The following is a 20,549-nucleotide window of genomic DNA, read 5'->3' as shown; positions in this document are numbered from 1 at the left end:
AAACAGCAATGTGACGTAGGCCTGTCTATTTCATTTCTGGCCGCTCAATCATGGCTCTTTGAAATCAAAAAGATTTTGCTCGTTTTTGAGCTAAGAATACTAGTACACAATCTGTGTATATCAACTGAAAACCAGCGTTACATTTCATTTGTTTTTACGAAAGTAAAAATATAGTTACATCCTATCGAAAGTCCATGGTCTTGTTAAAATGGTTCTACATTGTAATTTTTTATTTGAAAAAAGATACTGCTGTTATATTTTTATTTCCCTTGATATTAAACAAATAAATTCCCATGGCTTAATTCTAATTGTTCCACATATAAAAAAAATTCCTATTATATAACACTGATTTATTAAAATGCAGTTTAGTGCTAATTTGTAAAATAAATATTTGGTTGGACGAAATCTTGTGTGACTTCAATATGCCATCAGTCGTTTGAATAAATAGCATTTTTTCCCTTTCTTATCAACGTTATAGTATGGTGGCATATTTATATATTTCAGTATAAAGTTTTAGAGTATACAAAAAAAAGACAAGACAGAAAACATTTTTGGGTTTGTCAAAAGGATGAACAAATGGTTAAGAACTGTAATGATAACAAACATTTTATAGATATGTATGATAGAGGGCATGGATGATATGACCACCTTCAAAAAGGCGGGAAAGCCAACGTAAAGAATGTAGTGATTGCAACGTCATAATTGCGCTATACATGAATGTGTAACGTATTATGACGTCACAATTATGTAATAATCAATAGCCTTAGCGATATAGATACTGTCAAGTTGTGTATATCGATATGGGGTTGTTGCAAAGTTGTTTTGCGAAGAACAACAAGGTGGGAGTGATGAAGGAGGAGGCGGAGGTGTACGAGAAGGTGCGCCGTACCATGGTCACTGAGGACGTGACGGAGAAGAAGGGTGGGCTGGCCTTCGGTCTGACGTTTGTCTCAGAGGAGGAGCCAAAGCTGCCACCGCGCAGATTGAGAGAGCTCAAGAAAGAAGACTGCGAAAAATGGAAGGGTAGGTTACTGCAATCAAATTATCAAAGACTTCTCTTTTATATACCAGTAAATTATTAATTTAATAATTAGTTTATATATGGAAAAAGCTATAGGATACATAAACACGTTTTTATAGGTTACTTGTTCGTAAATTCAAGCTATATGCGTCTAAGAATATATTATTAATTATTAATGCATTGTATATAAGTTTTAAATACGTACACTGTATTCAAATTTATAAACATTATTATCTTTAATTTCTTTACAACAGACGACCAGGAAAAGGTCCAGTCCAAGAAGCAGAAGCTGGCTCAGCAGCGAAATTTAAGGAGGAGGCCCTCATCCAGAAGAAGATCGAAGTCGCCCACAGAGAGATGGAGAGGCTGGAGAAATATGTCAATCTCAGTGTCCAATAACTGTCTAATTACAATTTATTTGTAATAAACAACCTTGATCCCAAGTTGGGTTTTCTCTGCTTTTTGTCGAAGTATTCCGTTTATACAGTATACATGATTGTATTTAATGTACTAAATGAGGACTGTGAGGAAATAATCAAGAATTAAACATTGACAAATTATTAGATATTTGGAAAACCATTCGAACAATTCACAGAAGCGTGTAAGCAAGACTACCAAAACCATCCGATAAAAAAAATTAAATTAATGATTTTCTGTCATTTTTTATATATATATCAAGCTACAATAAGGCAGCACTTTTCTTCTATTAACATAAAGGAATCAAATAAAGAAGTTGTAATATCCTGTGGTATTATCTACAACTCTCCGATCCCTTCACTGAAGCTGATTAAGAGATGTTTCTATCATTAGAGTGTGTGAATGGACTGACTGATTGCTTGGACTCTGAGTCGGAAATGCGCCTACATTACGACAAAAACCTCTATAGACTAAAAGCTATTTGCGTACATTCTATAGTTTTAGCAATTACTTGCAAGACTTCCTTATGATTTTTTTTTCATTATTTTGACTCCTAATTTGACATGTGAGCAGGAAGACAGGGGAATTATTTTTATAACAAATATCATGAAAATCATAAGTATGGTGTTCCGATGGGGCCACTTCGACCTTCGCACTTTCGCCTTTAGGTCGAAGATTGGAGAGTGCGAAGTTGCGAAGACGAAAGTGCGAGAGTGCGACGGCGAAGGAGCGAAAGTGCAAAGATGCGACGGCGAAGCGCGAAGTTGCGATGGCGAAAGTGCGAAGGTGCGAAGGCGAAGGAGCGATACTACTATCGCCCCTTCGCCTTCGCAACTTCGCACTCTCGCCTTCGCCTTTTTTATAGCATTCAGAACGTCTTGGTCGATTACATAGAATTTGATGCAGGCACCGTACTTGCCAAGGTTTTCCGATTTATCCATGATATTATTGGTACGCATGCGCTAGGCCATTGTGCTTACTATGAATGTTTATAAATATCTTATTTAATGTGTATATGTGACATATATGTTTACCAGTGCTGGCTATGCCTAATCATTATATACTCCACATAAAAAGTAATGGCCGCCATAATGTGTACATATGCACTTCCAGACTCCTGTCACTTACCAGCTGTTTGTTTACCGTGGATCAAACACAGTAACATTCTAATTTCATTATATGCGACACTCCTTGCTTATGTATGGATCTAGAGGGGGAGAGGAGGTCGGTCCGCCCCCCCCCCCCCCGGAAAATTCAATATTAATAACTTCACATATGCAGTAAAGGAGGAAAGAGGGTCCGGATCCCATCCCCCTGGAAAATTTAATTTTATTAATTATAAAATCTCTAAAATATGTCTCGGAACACCCCCCACACCCCGCCCGACAAATATAATTATCCATCGACAGCCCCCCCCCCCCCCCCCAAAAAAAAGTTAGGGATCTGCGCAGGCTGTTGAAAATAAATTCTAAAAACTTCATCGTCTGCCTCAAATGTCCTTTTATACAGCTAAAATTGTCTTTAAACGATAGAGAGCTCCACAATTATAAAAATGCGAAGGCGAAAGCGCGAAGATGCGAAGGCGAGAGTGCGAAGTTGCGATGGCGAAGGAGCGATAGTAGTATCGATTCTTCGCCTTCGCAACTTCTCACTTTCGCCTTCGCATCTTCGCGCTTCGCCGTCGCATCTTTGCAATTTCGCTCCTTCGCCGTCGCACCTTCGCACTTTCGCCTTCGCAACTTCGCACTCTCGCACCTCGACCTGAAGGCGAAAATGCGAAGGTCGAAGTGGCCCCATCGGAACACCATACATAAGTGAGTAAAAGCTGCATTTCAAATCTCTGTTTGTACCTGGCAACATTGGTATAAAATACTCAGACTTATTGGTCGTTTATATAGGTCAAATTACAAAAGAGCCTGAATCCGTCAGATCAAGGTGAGGTTAAGCTAGCCAATCTTTTACAGACAACACTAATGCACACATGGACTCAGATCCAATCTCAAATCTCACCGTGACCAGAGCATGCTTTTATCAGGCCACAAAAGGAATAAGTCTCACATCCTCGCAGCAGCAAAGCGCATCTGTTTCACGTCGACTTTTAATACTTCAGTAGATAAACATCTTCGCTAGCCAAGGGTACCAGAAACCTACGGCTAGCGAATGAAGATGTTAGAAGGTATTTTCTTGTTATGCATATGCAGTTGTCGTTAACTCCAAATTATATTGTGCAATGTATTTGACACACAAGTCTTTTTTTTCTCGCCTTCTAATTTCTTTGCCAAATCTAGGAATACAATGTAGTAGTTCACAATACAAAAGAAATAAAGACAGATGTATTTGAAGAGTGTTAATATATGGCTGACAAATGTAAATAAATTGGTCTTGTTTTTAAACTGAACGCTGTAACAGCATTTTCTTTCAAAAATTGATCAATATGTGTACAAAAATTATCGCCTGTTAGAACAAAGAGATTAAAGAATTTTTCAAAATAATCGTATAATTATGTTTTCAGTTTGTTAAACTTTGGGTTTATATCATGACTTCTTTCTTCCGTTCGTGCGCATTTCAACTTTTTTATGTGAAACGTCGACTTATATTAAAGAGTACATGTAACCACTAAACTTTAATTTAAAAAAAGAGGAAGAAAAAACTAGTTTCTTTAATGTGTTTATGATGTAAAACCTTTTTGCTACATTGCGACATTTTATATGTTGATATTTTCAATTGCATCTTTACTTCCGAGAGTTACACGCGGGTCAAAATATTGGTAACTTTGAAGATAATCATCTAGACTAGTTCTCTCTTATTTCTCTCAGGTAATATAGAGACCGAAGGCTATTTGTATGGAACATGCACCAAATGCTTTGTAATGTAATATATTGGTTAATTGCTATCTCCCATTCAGGAAATCAGTACTAACTTCAATTAATTGACACGTCCTCCACTTTAAAAATAGTCTTGAAATTTCCCGACGGAGTGGTTATTTGGTCTACTTTTATACCAGAAATATACTTTATGCATCTCTACAAGGAGCTTCAAGTTCACTGCTCTGTATCTTACGCCTACGGCAAATTGATTACTTTCACCGCTGGAGATAAAATGCGCTTAAACCTTTGAGAAATGTTTCAGAAAAACCTAATTAGAAAAAATTCACTGGTGCCATCCTTCTCAATACCCTTTTTATAGATTACTGTGCTCCGGCTAAACAGTGACATTGTCTGTCCATCCTCCACCCATCCCTTCGTCCGTCCGTCCGTCAATACCCACCTATCCTTCATAAACTCTCTTCTTCACGCAAAAGTTGAAATACCCATTCGGGGGTATCAATATTTTAACTGCATCTTTCTTTTCTATTTGTATTTTCATTAAACCTATACCATATATAACTGAATAACATCTATCTCATCTTATACAGAAATAGTTTTTCTATATCAGAAATATCGGGAGATGCCACTTTAAAGTCTGTCTCCTGGTATGTCCAACAACACTTTTGCCGTGATGCAAATAACTCAATTATGGTTTTTTTTTTCAAGATTAATTTGATACCCAGGACCTAATCATACAGTTGTTTGGTTTGGCCAGTATGTTTATATGTCACATTTTCAATAATATAGACATACATTTGCATCTTATTCAAAATGTGATTATAGTGATAATAGTTTATCCACTGATGCCTTAAATCAAACTCTCACAAAAACTAAAAGCCACTTATCTTGCGTTAAAAATGTTTTAACACTGTTGAAGATGGGACCAACTTTAACTTTATTACAATGCTTAGGCTATTTTATAATGTTGGAAAAATACAGTATCCACAATTGTTAAGACTGTTAAAGACATATCAATAGTAGAGATAATCAACTTTAACTGTATATCAATTGTAACATTTGATGTAATCATTTTGTTAGTATAGTCTATCAGTTCCAAAATCAGTCAAGAAATCATAAGCAGAACTGCATATTTTGCCTAACTTGCAAGAGGTAATGGATTTGAAAAAATATTTATATAAAGTCCACAAGAAAACAAGTTACTAGTAGTTAGGAATTGTCGTGTGGATTATCGTTAGTAAAGTCCTTCAGATATTGAAAATGTTATACATGGATTTACAAAGGATTGGCTTATTTTTTTTATGCTTTTTTAGTCATACACGTCCTTTGCAAATTCTATTTTATGGACATCTGAACATGTTGTAATATGTGAATAAAAGGAAACCGAGCTCTAGAATTTAGAATTCAGTGCCGCACCGTATCAACATTGAATATTTTTTGTTGAACAAAGTAAGGTATGATAAAAATAACATGCAATATTGCAGTCAAGGTTGCTTTGTTCCGTTATAACGAGTAAATCCCTATCGTTTTCGACCAAGTTTATACAGTGCACTTTTAATCAATTATTTGTTCGAGATAAACTTCAATTCTTTTTATAAAAAAATTTCGTCTGTATTTTTTGTTTATTGCTGTATGGACAAATTCAACTGACAAGAATACTTCAACATCTCTTAATATATGTTTCCTCTTTCTTAGATTTTGATTTACATAATTAATTTCCTTAAAATTAAAACGACTTCAAAAAAATATATAAATGCCGGGATTTCAACGTAGGTGTTGGCCAGACTAGTGATTTTATTTCATGTTTAGCCTGAAAAATAGTTCTTTAAAGCTGTTACAGCAGAATGACAGCGATTGAAGTCCTGTCTAGACTTCTGTTCATGAGCATGCATGTCTCCAAAATGCATCAACACTTCCTGTACAAACCTACTGACCAAATCAAATTGGCTTTGAAATTCGAAAACGGCAACCTAGACTAGACTAATTTCTCTAAAGAACTAGACGTTCAATGCACTTGAAAATAAAATAAAAAAACAGAATATCTGTTGGGAAATAATTTTTATTCAATAACTGTAGATTCTCAGGGTTTGAAAGGCACTGACAAAAATTTTTAAACATTTATATATATATATATATATATATATATATATATATATATATATATATATATATATATATATATATACGTCTATGTTGAACCTTGAACCCACACATCGTGGAGCACCACTATTGGCCCAGGGGTAACGATTTATATATATATATATATATATATATATATATATATATATATATATATATATATATATATATATATATATATATATATATATATGTTGTTTTTTGGGGGTTTTTTATTGTTTGTTTGTTTTTTTTTTTTGTTAAACTTTGAACCCCTCCTTGGGGCCAAATATTGGTGTCACAATTTTAACAATTTAAAATCTACATCATCTGAGAATGCTGGCATAGTTTTCTCATGAATTGTAGTATTGTAGTCTTCTTTAAAAGACTTTTATACGTTAAAACTTTATATTTTTATGTTTAACTTTGAACCCCTCTTGAGGCCCCAGAATTGGTCGGTGGTCACTATTTGGTTCTTGAAAAGAAGATTTTTCCAGACACACATTCATTCTGTTTTCACAGTTTCATAATTGTCTCCCTTTTAATGACAGTTTTGCCCTTTATGTTAAGGATTTAGAATCCCATTTCCATGTGCTTTGTATTTAGTTTTGTGAAATTTGGCCAAGTGGTTCTAGAGAAGACGTAAAAAATGTGAAAAGTTTACAGACAGACGAACGGACGAACGGACGGATGGACGACGGACAACAGGAGATCAGAAAAGAATTTAAAAAAAAAGAACTACTGTAACAACGTATGCATCCTTACTCAGTGACATTATAAAAATTTCACTGTTAGTTAATGTGAAAGGAATTTATCAAATTCAGTGGTAATATACTGTTCAACGGTAATCAAGTTGTCTAGTAACATTAATACCTTGTCATTTGGGGAAAAAAATTAAAAAAAATACAATGATTTTAAAACTAAAAGCTAGGAAATGACATAAGAACGGTAACTCATTTTACATTGAAAATCAAAATGATATCGTCCTTCATGTTAAAAAAAATGTTGTTATGATTGTTAGTGTTATTGAACATTTTTGACCGATGGCATATACCCTGTATGATAGAAGCCGTATATTTTTGATCAATAATAGCTTCAGATCTGTAGCCCCCAGTCTGAAAATATTCGACCGGACGACCTTAGATCTACAGTTCCTTATGTGTTATAAAGTTGCATTTTCGGCGCACAAAACGTGTCTATAAACATACAAATTAAATTGAAATACCGGCAATTATTACGATTAAAAATCTTCAGACAATTCACTGCTGATGTCGTCTCTCCTAAAAAAGGCATCGAGAAACGCCTTGATTCCACCTGCAGTCATCATCCAAAAAAAAACCCGCCAAGTCTTGCAATAAACGCTTTATTCCGTGGGCCAACTCATTGAACTTTTGTAGTTTTCAAGAAATTTAATATAATTATCTTAAACCCACCGTTCAAATTCATCTGAAACTCTACCACTATTTTTGGAAGGACGATAAATTTTTCTAAAAAGTGAAAACATGCAGCCACTCACTCATACACACAGTTGATGTATGAAAAATTAACGTATTTGGAGTTGGGCTAAATTAATCATAAGAACGAGGGGGGAAAGTTGGACCACAGCTTTCAGATTGTGGGTTTCCGATGATGGCCACTAGTGAACAATAACAATTTTAATACATAGATTTGAGGGATTTAGAGAATATCAGTAGGGTGAAATGAATGCATACGAAGACCCTCTGCATGATTGTATGTTGAGCTGAAATGGAGTTTGATTTGTGTCACCTTTTTATCAATCATACCAAATAGTACTTGCAGATGTTAAGCAGAATGGTGTCTTTCATTGTTTGTTTTGCAGTAATTGAAGTGATATGTAATTCTGCATCGTATGAATATTTATTATCAATTCTCTATAGTTTGTCTTCTTTAAATTCGTTTTTCAATGTACTAATTTTATTCTTTAAGTCATTTATTATTAAATAAATGAATGAATGAAAAATATTTATTTGTTTTCTTTCTTTCATTGAAAGACGAAAAATGACGAAAATTTCCTGATTTTATTTGCAACATTCTATATTCTTCAACCGGGGTAATGAGGGCCAGTAACCCGAGTCACAGTTGCCGCGAGGAAGCATCCAACACACCGGTTACGAGTACCCAAGAAGAAAAACACCCTCAAAGCCTTCCGAGAGGGAGGAAGAATGAAAGACTTTACAGGATGGATTTACCGCGAAACTGAATGTCATTACAGGAAGAAGTGCAAGAACCTTCCATCAAGCGAAGGCTAGATGTCAAACAACGGCGACGCAGCATCAGCGTTCAGCTATACCAGCTGGTGAGACGAGGGGTTCAAAGTCAGGACACACACCATAGTACTGAGGACCTCTATGCAGCTGCACAGTCACAGGAAGAAGCTATGACTTTATTGGAGGAGGTGACAAACTCACAAGAGACCCCGAAGAGAATGAACAGGAAGGAGAGGATAAAATGACCTGATAGTATCAAGTGATGTTTGATGATGATTAAGAAAACATCCTGAACTCAGCTCCCCATGCCGGTGTAGAGAGGAAGATCAGAGCTCTACCAGAAATAATTTTTGGAGCAGAGGGATCAAAATCAAAGAGTAATGTGCCAGCGAAACCAAACAGAAGACAGAGGGAAGTTTCCCAGATAAGAAGAGAGCTACGATCACTCAGAAAGCAATATAAACAGAGGAGAAAAGGAAGGACTACAACAACTATAGAAACCCTAAGATCTCGCTTGAAGTCCCTACAGAATGCAGAGAGTTCAACAAAGAGAAGAAGAACAAGAGCAACGAAACAAACATCTTTCGTCCAGAACTCATATAATTTCACAAAAGCAGCGTTAGAAGGTGAAAAGACAGATGCACTGAAAGATACGAAGGAAGAAATAGAAGAGCACTTCAGGCAGGGATATTCTGACCACCGAAGAGACGAGTCATTGGGAGAGTGTTCAAGTAGAACCAGCAGCAACCAGTCAATACAACAGTCAAGAAACCCCCAGAACAAAAGTCCATCACGGATTCAGCAACGTCATGGGAGATGCAGTCAGAGCTCTGACGACGACTGGTATTTCCAGACGTTATCCACACCAATCTCCACCCTGACAAAGGCAAAAAGATAATAATGGTTGAAATTGTGGTTCAATGGAAAGAGAGATGCGAGGAGGCCTACCAGAGAACGAAATTACAGTATCAAGACATATCCACAGCAAAAGATGGAGTGCATGGGTTTTGCCAGTAAAGATTGGCTGCCTGCCCAGTCTGCGTGGAGAACATTGACAGCCCTGGAAATTAAGGAAAAGAAAAATTGGAATACAGAGACTGTCAACAACAGCGGAGAAGTCATCATGCTGGCTATGGTGGAGAAGGGCCGTGCAGAGCTGGAAGCCATCTACAGACGGACAATGATTTGGCCAATCATTGCTGACTCACCACCTCGAGGACGTTCCAGGATATGAGTCGAAACAAACGACGATGGGTAGACCTGGCTGACGACGTCTGTAGATTTAGCAGTGAACCCACTGTTTTAGATATTATATTGTCTATCAGTCTAGACTAATACTAGACTTGGAAATTCCCTTCTCTGTGCTGTGCCGTGATGGAGGCAGCGGATATACAAGTTAAATTTTATTTAGATTGAAATTACTATCAATTTCCAGATTATTAAATCTGACCATTGATTTTTCACAATTCGGCAAATTAGGGATGTTCTCAAGAACGGTAGAAAGAGGCTAATTTCTAATAAAATGAATTAATAACCAAGTAAGTTTACATGACCTATATATACCAAGGGTTTCTCATTATAAAACATTTATTTACATCTACGCATATACTGAGCATGATTCCCTCTTATTCTTACGGAGACTATAGAGACCTAAGAAAAATTACGGACTACACGAAATTATATATCACAATAATGTCAGACTCAATTTCTCATAGGAGACGATTTGGCTGTTTCTTTTCGCTAACGTACTAATGTACATTTAGTGAATTTAACTTACTTTTTTACAATCAATTAATTAATTTCTTAAATAACCACTAACGCGGGTTATGTATTTTTTTTCTGCAATGTCGCCACCTTCATAACCCGCATGAATCGCCAAGCGTTTTATTTGAATAACATATAATGCATTTTGAGCTTTATTTTTAATCAATTTTTTTATGCACAAAATGTGCTATACTTATGATAATTTTGCAAGTTGTTCAATCCTTATAAAAAAAAATTGCAATAATCAAACAAATCATTACCTTTTCTAGGAAATTTTTCACGAAGAAAAATATGGCAATCTTAATTTTGTACAGAACGGCAATGTTATACATGTAATTTGTTTTCGCTTCAATTCAGCAAACGTTATAAACCATAATTTTTGCAAGGCAAGTTGTAAATGAGTTTTTAACCTTAAATTGGATAGACAATAATTGGAGTAGGGTTTTTAAGAAAGAATGCGTTTAACCATGCGCTGGTATCTTTTCACTGAATCGCTAAATGAATTTTAAAACGTTTTTCTGTCTTTCTTACGATTTTTTAAATCGCTTATGCGCTTGTGTGAACCGTTCGATGGATTTTGTAACAACTTTCCCACTCTTTAGATCTTATATCCATTCCATTTTCATCGAACTACAGCATAATTAAATATGTTCAACCAAAAAAAGGAGATAAAAACCAAGATGGGATCAAGGTTGTTTATTACAAGTAAACTGTAATAAGACAGTTATTGGACGCTAAGATTGACATATTTCTCCAGCCTCTCCATCTCTCTGTGGGCGACTTCGATCTTCTTCTGGATGAGGGCCTCCTCCCTTCTCTGCTGAGCCAGCTTCTGTTTCTGGGACTGGACCTTTTCCTGGTCGTCTGTTGTGAAGAAAAAAATGTTTATAAATTTAAATACAGTGTACATATTTAAAACTCATATACAATGTATTAATAATAGATTCTTAGATGCATACAACTTGAATTTATGAATAAGTAACCCATAAAAACGTGTTTATGTATCCTGTAGCTTGTTCAGTGTATATACTAATTATTAAATTAATAATTTACTGGACAGGTATATACTATGGAGGTCTTTAATAATTTGATTGCAGTAAGCTACCCCTCCATTTTTCGAAGTCCTCTTTCTTGAGCTCAGTCAATCTGCGCGGTGGCATCTTTGGCTCCTCCTCTGAGACAAACGTCAGACCGAAGGCCAGCCCACCCTTCTTCTCCGTCACGTCCTCAGTGACCATGGCACGGCGCACCTTCTCGTACACCTCCGCCTCCTCCTTCATCACTCCCACCTTGTTGTTCTTCGCAAAACAACTCTGCAACAACCCCATATCGATATACACAACTTGACAGTATTTATATCGCTAAGGCTATTGATGATTAGACAATATTGTGACGTCATAATAAGTTTACATGCAATTATGACGTTGCAATAACGTGGTCTTACACTTTTCCGCTTTTCGAAGGTGGGCATAAGGCGGGTTGACTGGTTAAATCATCCATGTACTATATATATATTTTAGAATACTTCCCGGCCTGTTATAAACCATTTCTAATGCATCTTTTTGACTAACCCAAAAATTGTACCAGTCTTTCGTATTTTTTAAACTTAGAAAAATATGTTTGATAAAAAACATTTGATCCGTGTTTTGTACTTTGTTAATTTAAATATTACTCCGATGATGCAATCATCATAGTAATATGTAGTTTGATAGCCACCACCACCATGACCCCCCCCCCCCCCCCTTCAAAAAAATAAAATCTCATAAACGCAAGATTTATAAGAAGATTTAGTTATTGCAATTTAATTAGGTTAATATCATGAATTCAAATAATATATATATATATGAGGTTGTTTTTCTAAATGTGTATTTTTTAATAAGAAACGTGAACAGTTCAATTATACATTTATAGCGTAATCTTAAAAAAATTAGACAATTTTATTAATATCTTAAAATTCCGTTTGATAAAAGTTGGGGATAATTGAGAAAATTTTTGAAAGGGTGCATCGAAAATTAATAGATGTAAACATACTTGTAGTGCGTCATCATCCATGGGCGTTTAATATATTTGTAATTTTGTAAGGTCTAGGAAATTTAACTGTGTTAGTTTGAACTTAAAGCATACTTTTAAGCCAATACCTGTATGATAATTGGTACATACGTACTATAAAATAAAATGTATGTGATATCACATCAGTATCAAATAGGTGATATCCGGAAGAGGCGCTTGGCGTTATATATTTTTCTTATAATTAAAAAAATTATAAATCATCTACCTAATAATGTGTATTGTAAGGTAGATGGTATACATTTTTTTAATTATGAGAAAAACATACATGTATAACGTCAGGTGCCCGTTAGTATGCACGTGATATAAAAATATCATCAAACGGTCCCTCATTTAGCAGATGAAAACTCGGTCTCTGTAGAACACATTTAAAATCTTTTGGTTCAATCGTTTAGCTACCACCTGGATAACAATTAAACAATAACAACAACAAAGTGGTTGAAGATTAGCTATACATTACATCTAGCCACTCGGATCAATTCGAACTCTTTTGTGTTTGAAGGAAAGAATCTCTTTTCGAGTCGTGGCGAAAACCAGCCGCTGGGTTTCGGGTCGGCTTATAATCTTTCCCTTGCGGAAAAAAGCATATTGTTTGCATGATCAATCGATACAGGCCACAAGATGATGCAAATAACTGATTTTCAAAGTATTATGATTGATTTTTCAGAAATATTCATTGAAATATTAGTAATCCTTTAGTTCGAATTTCCTTCATACAAAATCGCAACAACTTGAACAGTACAACATATTTTTAACAAATTTATGTTTTTTCTTTATTTAGAAATTGGAGTTGGTCTGGCAGGATTTGGAATCGCTTTCCTGTTTTTAGGTGTTTTATTTCTTTTCGACAAAGGATTATTGGCAATAGGAAATGTAAGATGACTTACTGTCAGTTGTTTACTGTTCATGTATTGAAAAAATTAATGATTTCTGCTTACAATACAGTTATTTTGTGAGGTATATAAAGTAATTAAAAATTACATGTCATTTATTCAAGAAGTACTTAGCACTATAAAAATGTATGGAAGGATGTCAACTTGATTGTAACTATTAACATATTGACAACGCAACATCACTCTACTATAACTCCCAAATCAAAGTTGCACTGTCTAAACTTAAGCATTTTTTTAAAAACAGAATTGGAGTCCTATCCTTAAGTTCTGATGTAGATTTTGGAGGGATACAGGACCATTTATATTAATTATAAATTTCTATATTGATTTTATGATTCAAAACAGGGACATATATACTAACGGGATAGGCAACTTCTAGATATGTTCAAAATAACAGAATACTTTTGGGGAAAATTTTTTAATATAATTTTTTAAATGATGATTAGGATGATAATGATGACCTGTATCAGTGTTACTCCATCCCAGTTAAGCATGTTTTAGTATCAGTTTTTGTGTCACAAGGCATATTTATATATCTTGAACAATTTTACTTTATTTTTTCAGATACTCTTCATATGTGGGCTAGCGTTTGTTATAGGACTGGAAAGAACATTCAGATTCTTTTTCCAAAAGCATAAATTAAAGGCGACCAGTTTCTTTGTGGGTGGAATTCTTATTGTGTTGTTGGGATGGCCAGTCATAGGCATGTGTGTGGAAATGTATGGATTCTTTCTCTTGTTTAGGTAAGACTGAATTCATAAAGATATGTACTGCACAATAAAGCAAAACACTAACAGTATTTAATACCTATCCAGGAAGTATGCGACACCTCAATGCCCAGTTAGGACATACTTTCTTTCAGAATGAACAATAAAATTCATCATAATTTTATCCTTCACAATCTTGATGTCTTATAGTGTAGCAATAAAGTATGAATGTTGCATCAGCAGCTGGTCTGCAAGTCAAGAGTTTAAGCCCAATGAGCAGGGTTCAAAATTCACTATACATAATTTACAAAATGTGAGTTAGAACAACAAAGGGAATGCGGTGCCAATGGCAACAGTAGCAGTGATGATAATATTGTGGCACTCAACATCCTCAATGTAAAGAATAAAATAATTTTTAAATGGCAAATAGCCAGGTGAAATTGTTCATTTTATTGGTATACATGCAATAAGTTGCGAGTTGTATATTTAGGGAGTTTCTACCTCTGCTGAGGCTTTTTCAATAATGTCTACCATTGTATATTTTATGGACAAATATTGTATAATTTGAAAATTTAATATGATGTTTTTATTTTGAATATGTTGTTCTTTCATCAAAAAATATACCTAAAAGTAGTCCTATACTTCCATGATACATGTATTTGCTAGATGAGACTTTTCCAGGAAAAAACTCTACGAATTAAATGCTCTTGAACTTCTAAGTAAAGTAATTATAACATCTTCAAGTTATAATAAAATATGTGAATATGAGATTATTACACATTTCCGAACATAAAAGCCAAATCTATGTGAACAAATAATGTCTGCATGTTTTAAGAGAGTTATAACACATTGTAGAGGATCTGACTTTGTTAAAAATTAAAAGAATATAATAAGAAGTAAAAATATTGCATTAAATATTATCATATTTATATATATTATAAATACAATCATGAAAATTTATAGTACCATTACAAAATTATATATCATGCTACCTATAGAACTATAATACATGTAAGTATATATTATGCCTGCATTGCATGAATTGACAAAATAGATATTGGAATAATTGAAATTTTGATAATTTACAGTGGTTTTTTCCCAGTAGCTGTTAACTTTTTACGAAGAGTGCCAATAATAGGGACTATATTAGATCTCCCATACATCAGATCGGTAAGTACATCAAAAACATTTTTATAAAGAAACCAAGTTATAGGTAAATCAATAATTAACAGTTGTCTTCCTTGCTGTTGCATGCTGGTGATGGTATAATTTCTGGTTTTGTGTACCTTGTCATAGTAGAATTTGGTATTTTTAGCCATATTATTGAAGTTGTCAGATTTATAGCGAGCAAAGCGAGCTCTACCGGCATGGCGCATGTGAATAGAAAATTCGGAGTAGATGCACATTGAGTCAACGGGGGGGGGGGGGGGGGGGGGGGGAATAAACTGCAATGAATATTATGTTAAATTCTTTATTATTCAACAACATTGTATATGAGACAAATTCTATTTATGAATAAATGAAAAATCTGATAAATTATGAATAATGAAAATTTACTGGAAAAAATAGGTATGTTTATTTTATTTTGTATTCAAATTCATTTATGTTACGTTGCTACTTTTATTTTTATTTATTTATCATAATTACGGGCCGCCGGAAGGCGGTCCGTTATTTGATATACATTTAAATATTGTTACTGCGTTTCTGCGGGATAGTTCTTTTTTAATAGAATTAATATTATGCTTATTTTTATAAATTAAAAGTAAATTTGCATGTAGAAATATGTTTAATGCCTTTTAAAAATATCACATATTTTCTGTTTTACTTGTAAATGAAAAATAGGTCATACATATTAGATTGTTGTGTTTGGCGTGTTTTATCAAGACTATAATCTATTCGGAAAATTTCAGTGTTCTTCATTCTTTTCAAAACAATGTATCGGGATCAGTATGCGGGACATATAAAGACTTGAAATACTAGGGACCTGAATGTCATTAAATTTTATATAACTGATATATTTGAATTTCTATGTGCCGTGTCAAGTAAAATGACTTTGTGTGTGTGTATTTATTATATTTCCATGTAAAATGTGGTATAAAATATCATGAAATGACATCCATATCAATTATTTGCGCAAAAATATGACAGAAATGAAAATTTGAGTTGACTGGAAAACTAATCCATTTCTATTTTATCATGTGGTCCCTTGAAATCATATAAATTAATGCATTAAGTTTTCATTCAAAACAATGCAACAAAAAAAAACCAAAATGGTTTGAAATACATAATTTCCAAGAGAAAAATGATGAGTTGAACTTTGTATTAAAGTAATGTACAAATCAGTGTGTTCACCATTACTTCATACTATGGCAATGATCATACAATTACCGTTAGAAATGCTTTACAGTAACGAACTCGATTCTTAATAATAATAGTAAAATGTTAAACTTCAAAACAAGTTGCTGAAAGTATATTAAAATTTACCATAAAAATTAGTACAACCCGAACTCACATTTTCTTCTTTGTGGTGTCTTTTTATGTAAACAACCAATGATTCATAAAACAATTATATTTTTGCGGCCCATTTGACGCTTAATTGCGTCAATATGATTTCTTGTTCATTATCTGATAACATGTTGCACTCGCCCCAATGGTCGCACCTAAAACATACTAGGTGAATCATAAAATTTTAAATGTACATGTAAAATGAGTACACTGTATCGAAAAACTTCTTAGAATTAAAAGATACTGAATTGGCATGCTATTGAGAATACTAGCATCTTTATGATTAATAAGTTTGACAAATTTTTTTAATTCATTATATAGTAATACAATGTATCATGGAATACAAAATATCCTTCTAATTTACCCTGTTTCTTTTTCATGCATAATTTACTTAAAATCTGGTGTATGTTGAGAACAGGCTTTCTATCTTTGCACAATAACGTCTTTGTTCATCTAAATTTTCTGTAATTTAATGGTCATATTTTCCTTAGTTCTGCCAACATGTCTCCATATGTTTTGGTCATGAAATTGAAATCCAATCCCTTTTGATGATAAAAAATCATAATTAAATTTTTGTTTTGCTTTTACATATATTTAGTCTTCCCTCATGTTTGTTAGGCACATAATGTAGAGGTTGTTTAGATCTTGGCAACCAAAGCATTTTGAAGACTAGCACTGGAAAGAACATAATATGAGCGCATGCCATAATGTGCATACAGCAATTTGGGGGGGGGGAGCAAAATGAGTTCTTGTGAAAAAAAGAAATTGACTTTCAGCAAAACAGATGCTCTCCACTAGAGGTTCTGTACACTTCATAAGCATTGTAATTATGGTAGCTGAGGTTATGTGTGAACAATCACATTAACGGAGAAAGCTGAGCAGAAAAAAACATTTGTATCAGCATTTTTTATGCTGATAATATAGGATTAACAAGATTTCTTTTCATCTTGGCTACATTTTCAATCAGTTATGTGTTCTTGATTTTTTTATGCCTGTGGGAACATAAAAGTTATATCTTGACATCTATTTGATCTAAGATTCCACCTTAATAGTTGTTTCACAAATGCTACAGGAACATTTTATCTCCTATACATTATCTCATTACTATAGATTAGTTGTGTCTTTTATCTTTGAGAATTAAAGTCCACTGATCTGCGCAGATTTACACGTGTAGTTTTCTAAACTTTGTACTGTACACATTTACACATAGCTTTGAATACATCATGATTTCAAATAAATAAAGAACATCTTGCCAAAGAATCCTAAAATCTTGTCAGTACTCATAACCTTAAAATTTTTATTCAAAACCAACTGTACCAAACATTTTTCAATCTGTGCAATATTAATTATATTTGACTGTTTTGAAGTTGACAGATTGGGATGCTGTCAGAAAAATAAATAACCATTCTAGTAAGTTTGGTTGCAATTCACAAATTATTTTGTGAAATACAGATTAATTATCAGTTGGTCATTTTGATATCATTAAAACTACCTGTTCGATAATGCTGAAACAGAACTTTACTTAAATATGCTTTTACTGTGAGGAAGGAACATCATTATTTACTTTTAAAATTAAGAATTTTGAGTTCAAGTACTGACCTATCTTGTAAATTGTCAGATCACTTTATTTACGTCAGTACTCTAGATTATACTTTATTTTTCTGCTCTTTTAACCTACATGCTTGTGGTAGAATGTCAATGTCTCATGAAGCAATTAAAAACCATTGAAGCTGTGTTATAAGTTATATGAGGCCAGTCAAAGTTAATTTTATGTTTAAGGCCACCTTCAAAATACTTAGTTGCAAAAAGTAAAATCAAAACGGAAAGTATAAAATTGAAAATTGGTGATTGTTTTTTAAAATGACAATTTCTCTAAAACCTACTATGTGAGCTGGTGACGTTAAACATAGAATTCAGTTTTGACAGCCTAATAACCATTGAGGGCAGTGTTTTAAGCTACATAAAACCATTGAATCCGTGTTTCAAGTTTTATAGCTTATTACACTAAGTAAATGCATGTACAGAAACAATACATACATTGAACATCAGTCAAGACTAATTTCAAAAGTTTGTCAGATTATCTAATGTCTGGGAAGCCAGGTTACACTGTATCCCAGAAATAAGAAATATTACAGATGCATGTACAAATAGATTTCTTGTCACTTACCTAATAATGATTTTGTTTTTGTGTCTATTTTCAGGTTGCAGACAGGATAGCTGGATCCAACTCCATGGTATAGTCACATTGAAATTTCACGTTTTTAAACTTCACTGATGAGTGAAAAGAAAGAGAAATCCTGTGAATGTGTTTAGAAGAAAGCGTGTCTGAGATTCGTTTATTTATTTGTCATTTAGCATTTATTTTATATTTTGATATATACTATCATGTTTTTCCTCCTAAATTTTCATAATCTTGACTGTCCAGAATGTGGTGCCAACAAAATTAAATTATATTTTTTAGTTTTGTAAGAATTAATGAAACATGTGCAGTTTTTTTTATAGTTTTATTTTCAACCTGTACTGATTTCATGAAGACAAGAATAGTTTTTTTTTAAATGTCACTGATACATTTTCTGTTTACTGCTTCTGTGTAGAAAGGTACAAGATAAACATGTTTTATTTGGCATGATATTAGACCATCTGTCAAAAGATTGCTTTTGCTGTATTGCAAAGAGTTGTCTGTCTAAACACATTTGCTCTGTCATCAAAGTACATCTTCAAACTACGTTGCATACAGGTACTGACTTGGGGAAAACAACCCAAAAACTGGTGCTTACTGCATGTCTGTGACACTTATCATGCTAAGTATGTACATCAACTTTGATGCTAGACAGATAATGTACATGAAGTGAGCATAACTGCTGTGTTTTCTGTTTTTCGTCTGAATGTGATGAGATTCAGGTGCGGTGTGACAGAGACATTAGATCATAAACAAAGACTTTTGATTAAAGCTGAAAGGTTGCTCTGTTAGGAGTGAAAGTAATGGGTCAGTGCACCATTTATGCATGCTCCTTGTGGCGGACAAATATACATGAGAGAGAGAGAGAGAGAGAGAGAGAGAGTGAGAGAGAGAGAGAGAGAGAGAGAGAGAGAGAGAGAATTTTACCAGTACTCAGTTAAGTAAAGTTTGGATAAATATATTTGTATGGTGACATTAACTGAAAAAAAAACCTGCAAGTGTCATACTCTCTGTTTGCAGGACATGGCATGAACAAAGGTATATATATTTTCTCTCCACTTAGTAGTTTGCAATTGGTGATGGTCAGTTTTACAAGATGAATGTGTATTATAAGATAAGGGAGAAACAATTGCATGCTTTGGAAGCTTCACATTGTTTTGAAATTCTGTAATACAAATCCTGATCACAGTACTTTACTTCAGTTTCACCATGTTTATTTTGCAGAATTCATTTACAGACAACAGAGAAATGTAAATATTTGTATAAATTCAAAGATGTATCCAAAAATAAAATATAAAAGTTTTTATTATTTTATTTTTTTGTGATTTATAGCTGGAAGTCAAAATTTTAGATTGATGAAGAAATACAAGATCATTTTTATGTATATATTTTTATTATAATTTTTATTATTTGCTATTAGCTTCTTTTTAATTTAGAATTTAACCGTCATGCGCCTGAGATAGGGTCGACCTTGTCAAAACCTCATGCGATATGTTTATTGCGTCATTCAAAAGGTTAGTTAAATATGAGTATGTTTACGAAATATTTTCATCAAGGGTTCTTAATTTAAATGCATTCCAAAAAGTATAGTTTTGCACCAGCATAAGATCGAAATATCGATCGATGTCGCGGAGACGATAACTTGTGAGTTGACGTCCTCAATACGAATCAAAAGCAAGACCTCTGTTTGACGTCCTCGAAACGAAAATCTGTTTGTCAATGATAACTTTTAAACGTTACATTGAATTATTATAAATTTTCATATTAAAATATTTAAAGTACATGTATGTAAATTCTGTTTCTATTGGTATTTAAGCACATACAA

At 33.7% G+C, this 20,549-nt stretch overlaps 1 protein-coding gene and 2 pseudogenes across 1 annotated transcript; 2 read left to right on the top strand and 1 right to left on the bottom strand.

Moving 5' to 3' along the window:
- Nucleotides 1–297: 297 nt before the first annotated feature.
- Nucleotides 298–1,420, top strand: LOC128186806 (uncharacterized; annotated as a pseudogene).
- Nucleotides 1,421–11,059: 9,639 nt separating this feature from the next.
- On the bottom strand, nucleotides 11,060–11,772 carry LOC128186793 (uncharacterized; annotated as a pseudogene).
- A 1,154-nt stretch (nucleotides 11,773–12,926) lies between these two features.
- Nucleotides 12,927–20,030, top strand: LOC128186799 (vesicle transport protein GOT1B-like). The gene is made up of 7 exons (XM_052856702.1): nucleotides 12,927–13,086; nucleotides 13,222–13,313; nucleotides 13,898–14,076; nucleotides 15,129–15,210; nucleotides 18,747–18,779; nucleotides 19,745–19,762; nucleotides 19,949–20,030. The coding sequence occupies exons 1-6, from the start codon at nucleotides 13,062–13,064 to the stop codon at nucleotides 19,754–19,756; spliced, it is 423 nt and encodes a 140-aa protein (XP_052712662.1). The 5' UTR covers nucleotides 12,927–13,061; the 3' UTR covers nucleotides 19,757–19,762; nucleotides 19,949–20,030.
- Nucleotides 20,031–20,549: the final 519 nt, after the last annotated feature.

This window comes from Crassostrea angulata, chromosome 1 (assembly GCF_025612915.1).
Source record: "Crassostrea angulata isolate pt1a10 chromosome 1, ASM2561291v2, whole genome shotgun sequence".
Classification (NCBI taxonomy): Eukaryota; Metazoa; Mollusca; class Bivalvia; order Ostreida; family Ostreidae; genus Magallana; species Magallana angulata.
This window is presented reverse-complemented; position numbering and strand designations above follow the sequence as displayed.